This window comes from Phacochoerus africanus, chromosome 4 (assembly GCF_016906955.1).
Source record: "Phacochoerus africanus isolate WHEZ1 chromosome 4, ROS_Pafr_v1, whole genome shotgun sequence".
In the NCBI taxonomy this organism is placed as follows: Eukaryota; Metazoa; Chordata; class Mammalia; order Artiodactyla; family Suidae; genus Phacochoerus; species Phacochoerus africanus.
The window spans coordinates 77127368-77135717 of NC_062547.1; the positions used below are offsets into that span (position 1 = coordinate 77127368).

General features: G+C 60.3%; 1 protein-coding gene across 3 annotated transcripts; it reads left to right on the forward strand.

The window, feature by feature from the left end:
- The first annotated feature begins 665 nt into the window (after positions 1 to 665).
- PCSK4 (proprotein convertase subtilisin/kexin type 4) lies at positions 666 to 7261 on the forward strand. 3 transcript variants are annotated; one of them, XM_047774449.1, is made up of 15 exons: positions 666 to 861; positions 1118 to 1222; positions 2556 to 2648; positions 2722 to 2850; positions 2932 to 3008; positions 3104 to 3192; positions 3337 to 3509; positions 3597 to 3809; positions 4119 to 4219; positions 4298 to 4401; positions 4471 to 4588; positions 4974 to 5195; positions 5940 to 6064; positions 6368 to 6490; positions 6623 to 7261. In XM_047774449.1, the coding sequence occupies exons 1-15, from the start codon at positions 667 to 669 to the stop codon at positions 7255 to 7257; spliced, it is 2502 nt and encodes an 833-aa protein (XP_047630405.1). In that variant the 5' UTR covers position 666; the 3' UTR covers positions 7258 to 7261. The 3 variants fall into 3 exon arrangements, with proteins under 3 accessions (XP_047630405.1, XP_047630407.1, XP_047630406.1); XM_047774451.1 differs by having other exon boundaries at positions 667 to 861; positions 6368 to 6441; positions 6623 to 6767; XM_047774450.1 differs by lacking the exons at positions 666 to 861; positions 1118 to 1222 and having other exon boundaries at positions 2563 to 2641.
- The last annotated feature ends 1089 nt before the right edge of the window (positions 7262 to 8350 follow it).

An 8350-nucleotide genomic window follows, 5' to 3' on the forward strand; every position in this document is an offset into this window, starting at 1 on the left:
GCGCTGCGGCTGAAGGCTCCGATTGGCCGAGACAGAGCGGGACGTAGCTGATTGGGGGGCGGGGTCATGGCCAGGGATTATTGGCTGAGCCGTTGTGGGTGGAGCCGGGGGAGGCGGAGCTGGAGGGAGGGGCCAGATAAAGGCCAGAACTGGATTGGAGAAAAGATACTAATAGCGAAAACAGAGAAGGGGCGTGGCCGCACATAAAGGAGGAGGGACGGAATGTGAAGGCGGGGTTGGGGCGGGGCTAAACTGAGGAGGCGGGACTTATTCGAAGGAGCAATCCTGGTTGGACTTGGAAGGAGACAAGGCTTATTCCTGGGGGAGGGGTGTATAGGAAAGTGGGCGGGACCAAATATTGGGTGGGATCAATTACAGCAACCGTGAACCCCCTCCTCTGGGTCAGAACTGAGGTCATTGCATAAATGGGGAGACCGAGGTTCCCAAAGGTTTAAGGTTACAGGAGACCAGTGGCATGTGTCTCCCCTCACCTGCTGTCAGATCTTCGCGCCCCTGAAGTCGGGGAGCCGCAAGGCCCCCTGGGAGTTGAAGTCTTTCAGAGGTTGCTATGGCTCCAGGGGCGGGGCGGGTACTTGGGCCGTCTCGGCGGTTTGGCCAGGAGGAGGGGCTTTGTGAGGCCCCGCCCCCGGGCCCGCCCCCGCTGGCATGCTGCCCGCCCGGACTGCCCTCTGGCTGCGCCTGACTTTGGTCCTGGGCCTGGTGCTCGTTGGCCCTGTGACCGTGGGGTGGGCCTCGGCCAGGGCCCCCATCTATGTGAGCAGCTGGGCCGTACGGGTGTCCCAGGGTTACCAGGAGGCCGAGCGCCTGGCGCGCAAATTCGGCTTTGTCAACCTGGGGCAGGTGGGTTCTGTATTGAAGAGAGGGGGCAGAGACTGGATGACTCCAAACCCTGGCAAATAGGAGGGCACTCCCTAGTTTCCCCAGATATCAAAGACTCGCCCCTGGCCACCTCTGCCTCGACCAATTTCAAATTCTGGGACTCCAGAGCGCACCTGGTTGGGGGAGGATGTAAAGAAGGCGGGCTGGCCCCTGTCTTGGAAGGGGCTCCATCAGGGGAGCCAGGTCCCAGCCATGTGTCTGCTCCCTACATTCCCAGATCTTCCCTGACGGGCAGTATTTCCATCTGCGGCACCGGGGCGTGGTCCAGCAGTCCCTGACTCCCCACTGGGGCCACCGCCTGCGCCTGAAGAAAGATCCCAAGGTGAGCCTGGCCATGAGACTGCCTCCTCAGAGGTCTCAGCCACCTCCTGTTGTTCTTGTTATGGATGTTATCTCCTGTTATGAATAGCTGTGTGGCCCGAGGCAAATCACCAGCTCTCTATGGGTCTTGGTATATGTCAGCCCTGGTCTGTACAGTGGGGGCAAGAGGAGGAAGATCTGTGGGGTGCAACACTCACCCCAGGGCCTGGTGCCCTGTCAGCATTTCTCGTCACCATCTCCTCCCTCCCTCCTCTATCTTGCTTTGAAATATCAAGGTTCCCCAGGTATCTGGGAAAGAGACTGAGCTAGGGGGAGGGGGGCTGATCAGCAAGGAGGCAAGAAGCATGACAGCTGGAAACCTGCCAGGAGCACTGGGGACAGAGAGAAGTGGCCAACTGGTGATGTGGTTTGCAGGGCAATGTCAAGGGCTTGCCAATGGATTGGATGTATGGGACAGAGAGAGAAATTAGGGCCAGCTTTCAAGTCTATGGTGGAACAAATGGGGAGGAGAGCGTCCTGGTAGCTGAGGTGGGAATAGGGGAACATGAGCTAGTTTTGAGGGGTAGGAGATGAACAAGGAGGGGGGGAGGGCAACTGTCTGAGAAAGAGCCACCCAGGGCAGGCAGAATGACAAATGCAAAGCCCCTGGGAATGACTAAGGCTGCAGCAGAGGAAGCCTAGTGGGGACCAGATGGGCAGGGGTGCTTGTTAGCTCTGGAGAAGCTGTTGGGAAGGCATGGGAATGTTTCAACAGGGAGTGATGCTGCGGTGTCGCAAGAGTAGGTTATAGGCAGGGCAGCTGAGGGAACTGGGAGGAGGCAGATATGACCATACAGGGGCGTCCTGCACCCAGGAGGGTGAGGTAGAGGAGAGGACATGGTCAGGGTTATATCATGTCTTCGGGAGAGGGATTCTAGAACAGGAATGGGAAAAGGGGCAGGATTGGGACCCCAGGAGCCAGAGCCACCACATGTCTGTGGGTCTGGGGGTGGGTGCCCTGAGGGCTTTGGCCCCCTCTGAAGGCAGAGCCCCAAGCACATAGGGACCCCCAAGAGCAGCCCAGCAAACACAGGGTCCCTGGCCCCATCCCACAGTACCTGGGCCCCAGAACAAGTAGGGGACAGCCCAGACACACCTTCCACTAAACCTCAGCCCTATACACTGTTGCCCCTTGGGAAGAGGGAAGAGGCCCAGCACAGACCCTACAGCCACTTGCAGAAGGGCTGATGGGCAGGGCCCCCTAAATCAGCCTGGAGTGAGGGCAGGAAGCTGGGAGGAGGGTTGCTGGGTTGTGGGTCCAGACACTCCCAAGGCATGGTTCCCCCACTCCCCAGGTGCAGTGGTTCCAGCAGCAGACACTGCGGCGGCGGGTGAAACGCTCCCTCGTGATGCCCACAGACCCATGGTTCTCCAAGCAGTGGTACATGGTGAGCTGGTGGGGCTGGGAGGCAGGGCCTGGCCAGGCCAGAGCCCCACTGACCCCTCCCCTGCCTCACACAGAACAACCAGGTGCAGCCAGACCTGAACATCCTGCAAGTCTGGAGCCAGGGGCTGTCAGGCCAGGGCATCGTGGTCTCAGTCCTGGACGATGGCATCGAGAAAGACCACCCAGATCTCTGGGCCAACTATGTGAGGCTTTGGGTCTTGGGTGGGGGCTGCCCCACATCCCATGGCTTGTCACAGGCCCCTGATGTCCCTACACATCCCCAGGACCCCTTGGCCAGCTACGACTTCAATGACTATGACCCGGACCCTCAGCCTCGATACACACCCAGCGACGAGAACCGGTGAGCCCAGCATCCTACGGGGAATTGGAGCAGCCCCAGTACACTCTGAGGGCCCAAGGGGCTGTGACGGGCACTTATCTCTGCTCTGGCACCAGGCATGGGACCCGCTGTGCCGGGGAAGTGGCCGCCAAAGCAAACAACAGGTTCTGCGGCGCAGGGGTCGCCTACAACGCCAGGATTGGAGGTACTCAGGCTGGGGGGGTGCCAGGGCCCCAGGCCTAGGGAAGGGGAGAGCTGCGCCCCTACTGATGCCTCTACCCCAGGGTGGGGAGTGTGCAGGCATGGGGTGGGGGTGGGGTGTCCACCGAGGCTACCGCCGCCCGTGCAGGTGTGCGCATGCTGGACGGCACCATCACTGACGTCATCGAGGCCCAGTCGCTGAGCCTGCAGCCCCAGCACATTCACATCTACAGTGCCAGCTGGGGCCCCGAGGACGATGGCCGCACAGTGGAAGGCCCAGGCATCCTCACCCGAGAGGCCTTCCGGCGCGGCGTGACCAAGGTGAGCAAGTATGGGGTGTGGAGGGCCTGGGCCTGTGTGCAAGACCCATGTGCCATCCCTGTCTCTGTCCCCATTCCCCGTCTGCAGGGACGAGGTGGGCTGGGCACACTCTTCATCTGGGCATCAGGCAACGGTGGCCTGCACTATGACAACTGTAACTGTGATGGCTACACCAACAGCATCCACACACTCTCAGTGGGCAGCACCACACAGCAGGGCCACTTGCCCTGGTACAGCGAGGCCTGTGCCTCCACGCTCACCACCACCTATAGCAGCGGCGTTGCCACTGACCCCCAAATCGTGAGTGTCCGCCCAATACCCTCTCATGGCCAGACACCCAAGGCCTCCCACCTGGCCGGCTTGTCCCCTGCCTTCCCTCTTGTCTCCCACCTTTCCTCCTCCCAGGGCTGCCCTGTTGGCACCTGACACACAAACCGGGGTCCCGGGACCAGGCCCCACAGTTCCCACACCTTCATGTCTCCCAGGCAGGGCCAGTGCCTGGGCCGCAGACCTGCTATAATCTTCTGTGGGGCCTCTTTCTTGAAGCCCTTGGGACTTTGAACAAGGGCAGGGTTTTTGAGTGCACCAAGTCCCTCTCTGTGCCCCCAGGTGACCACAGACCTGCACCATAGGTGTACCGACAAGCACACGGGCACCTCGGCCTCTGCCCCCCTGGCTGCAGGCATGATAGCCCTGGCTCTGGAGGCCAAGTAAGTGATGGTGGGGTCTTGCCTACCACTGGTGCCCCCCAGCCTGGCCCCAGCTCACCCACCCTTGCCCACCCCCAGCCCATTCTTGACATGGAGGGACATGCAGCACCTGGTGGTCCGGGCGTCCAGGCCAGCACAGCTCCAGGCGGAGGACTGGAGGACCAACGGTGTGGGGCGCCAAGGTGCGGCAGGACCAGGCGGGGGTGGGGACTCTATGCCCACAGCACGATGACAGCCGCCCCTCCATGCAGTGAGCCACCACTATGGTTACGGGCTATTGGACGCAGGGCTGCTGGTGGACATGGCTCGCTCATGGCTCCCCACACAGCCCCAGAAGAAATGTGTCATTCCGATTGTGCACACCCCCACGTGAGTGCCCTCCTCCACCACCCGCATGTCCAGTCCATGTCCATGTCCAACTCCAGCCTCCAGGCTCACCCTATACCTCCCGAGCCCTGCCCAGCATGCCACCTCCCCACACCTCCCTCACCTGCCACCTTCCCAGCCCTCCCCAACCTGCAACTTCCCCAGTCCTTCCCCACCTGTCACCTCCCCCACCTGCCACCTCCCCTGCTTTCCCCCATACCTGGCCCCTCTCTGCTTTTCTCACCACACATGTCATTACCACCTGGGGGTGGGTGGACATGTGGGAGGCAGGCCCCAAGGCCTCAGTTTACCCATCTATACAAGGGGGAAGGGTAGGTCCCAGGATCTGAGCCCAGACCCTGCCTGCTGGCCACCCATCCCCCATCAGGCCAGCAGGAGGGGCCCTCACCTCACACATAGCAGCCCCCAGCCCCATCCTGCCACTGATGCATGTGAGGAAGAATGTGTCGGCCTGCGCTGGCCACGCCAACTACATCCGTTCATTGGAGCACGTGCAGGTGCAGCTGTCCCTGTCCTACAGCCGCCGAGGGGACCTGGAGATCTCGCTCACCAGCCCCATGGGCACCCGCTCCACGCTTGTGGCCATCAGGTACAGGGCACTGGGGGTTCAGCGGGGTGGGGATCTGGGACTGCCCTGAACACAAACACTCTTCCCTGCTCCACTACCATGTACACTGTGGGGTCAGGCAGGCTGGATCCCATTCATGCCTGGGGGTGCCTGTCCCACAGCCACCACTGGGCACCATAGCCATACCCTTACAGTGCTCAGTCAAGACTGTGGTTATGGGAGTTCCTGTAATGGTGCAGTGGAAATGAATCTGACTAGGAAACATGAGGTGCAGGTTTGATCCCTGGCCTTGCTCAGTGGGTTAAGGATCCGGCATTGGCATGAGCTATATGGTGTAGGTTGCAGACGCGGCCTGGATCTGGCGTGGCTGTGGCTGTGGCTGTGGCAGCAGCTGTAGCTCTGATTAGACCCCCTATCCTGGGAACCTCCATATACCCTGGTGTGGCTCCCCCCAAAAAAAGACTGTGGTTGTGGAGTTTCCACTGTGTCTCAGTGGTAACTAGTATCCATGAGGATGCAGGTTTGATCTCTGGCCCCGCTCATGGTGTTGAGGATCCGGCGTCACCATGAGCTGTGTATAGGTTGCATATGCAGCTCAGATCTAGTGTTGCCATGGCTGTGATGCAGGCTGGCAGCTGTAGCTCCAGTTCGACCCCTAGCCTGGGAACTTCACTTACCTCGGTGCAGCTGTAAAAAAAACCCCCAAAACAAAAAACACCAGACTGTGGTTGTGAAGCTCTCCAACCCCCCACCTGTCTGTCCCAGACCCTTTGATATCAGTGGTCAAGGCTACAACAACTGGATCTTCATGTCCACCCATTTCTGGGATGAGGACCCGCGGGGCTTGTGGACACTGGGCCTAGAGAACAAGGGCTACTACTTCAACACAGGTGAGAGCCAGGTGCTCTCCTCTGCCCCAGAACCCCTGCCCCTACCGCAAAGCTGGCCTCCCAACACCTGACCCCCATGCAGACCCACGTTGCTCCCCTAGGAGAGACTGAGCAGGGGCATCTGGCATATGGTAGGTGTCCAGTTACCAGTGCCAGTGAGGGCACTGGGTGACCCTGGGCACCATCTGAGTCTGGGGTTCCAGGTGAGGGTGGCGGTGGCCGGGGAGGGGGCCCAGAATGACAAGACCAGGCTGCCGACAGCCTCTTCCCCTCCTCCCTGTGCCCACCATGACCCCTGCCCAGGGACACTGTACCGCTACACGCTGCTGCTCTACGGGACAGCCGAGGACATGACGGCGCGGCCCACAGGCCCCCAGGTGACCAGCAGCGCGTGTGTGCAGCGGGACACAGAGGGGCTGTGCCAGGGTGAGTGGCCGGCTCGGCATGGCCCACTTGCTGGGAGGTGGCAGTGTGCGTGTGCAGCCAGGGGTGGGTGGGTGGGTGGGCGGGGGTGGTAGGTCTCCACTTCACAGCCCCATGCACGTGTCCCTCATACAGAATGCCACAGCCCCGCCTACATCCTGGGTCACCTCTGCCTCGCATACTGCCCGCCAAGGTACTTCAACCATACCCAGCAGACAGTGACCGCTGGACCTGGGCTCCCAGCCACACCCGCCCTGCGGGTGTGTTCCAGCTGCCACTCGTCCTGTTATACCTGCCGCGGCAGCTCCCCGCTGGACTGCACCTCCTGCCTCCCACCATCCACACTGGATGAGCAGCGGGGCTCCTGCTCAGGACCTGCCCCTGACAAGGGCCAACCCCCGCCCACCGCAACTGCCCACCGATGCAGCCCAGCCCAGGCCATGGTGCTGGCCCTGATAGCCGTGGCCTTCGGGAGCCCCCTCCTCTGTAGCATGCTCCTCGTGGGCTGCCTGCCGCCGTGGGTGGGATCCCCCAGCACAGGGGGCCATTCCAGTCACCCACTGCTGTGGGCTGGAACCTGGCTACGGCTGAGTAGGAGCTGGTGTGTGCCTCAGCCCAGGCCCCATGGCACTGCTGACCACTGTCCAGACTGGCACCCCTCCGAACCTGCCCTTGGAGGGCAGGCCAGAGGCGGCTACATGGGATCCTGCAACCTGGACTTGGCAGGTCCAAGTGAAGAGGGGGAGAGAGAGAGAGAGAGAGAAGTCTAGTTGGGTGGGGAGGGGTGGGACGGGCTGGAGGCTGGTGGTGACCACCATCCCCTCCTGGCCCCTAATAGGGGAAGTGTCGGGAGAGCAGATGACACCATCTAGGGTCTCAGGCACTCATCCAACCTCAGAGTTTGCAAATAAAGGTTGAATACAAGGTGCAAGTCTACAGGATCCTTTGGGGCACTGGCCCCTTCCCCACCCCCATGGCATGGTTGGTGGGGGGGGGTCCCCTGCATGCCCTGCCCCCCAGAGTGTAAAGGGGTTATTGAGTTCCCTGGTGGCCTAGTGGTTAAAGCATCTGGCATTGTCCCTGTTTTGGCAAGTTTCCATCCCTGGCCTGAGAACTTCTGCCCTGGCACAGAGCCCCAGCTGTGGAAGGTGGGGCAGGGCTGGTTAGGGTGCTACCCACCCACAAGCTTTGCTGCCTCTGAGCGCCCAGGACATAACCAGCTGCAGCTCTAACTCCTCCATCCTTGAGGGTGACTTTCCCTTTAACACTGAGAACTAGCAAGTGCGGCTTGCAAATGACAATTCACCTGTCCACTAGCTTCCAATAATTATACTTTTCTCTAGTCTCTGAGGTCATAGGGGAGGCTGAGGGGATTATGGGCTGAAGGTACATTGCTCTCATTCCAGCCAGGCCTCAATGTCCCCATCTGGGAAGTGGGTTCTCTACTTCTCCGGAACCCAAGGAGGATCCTGAAGTGCAGGGAGGGTAAGGATGGAAAAGGGTGTTTATGGAACTATTAAGAGTCTCTACTCTGGCAGTTCCCATCATGGCTCAGGGGAAACGAATCTGACTAGTATTCATGAGGACACAGGTTCAGTCCCTGGCCTCCCGCATTGGGTTAAGAATCTGGCTGTGGTTGCCCTGAGCTTTGGTGTAGGTTGCAGTTGTGGCTCGGATCTGGCATTGCTGTGGCTGTGGCGTGTAGGCCAGTGGCTACAGCTTTGATTTGACCCCTAGCCTGGGAACATCTGTATGCTGTAGGTGTGGCCCTAAAAAGACCAAAAAAAAAAAAAGTATCTAGTCTGTCCTCACATACATCAATAGGGTGGCGACCTGTTCCTTCCGATTTTCAGAGCCGGAAGG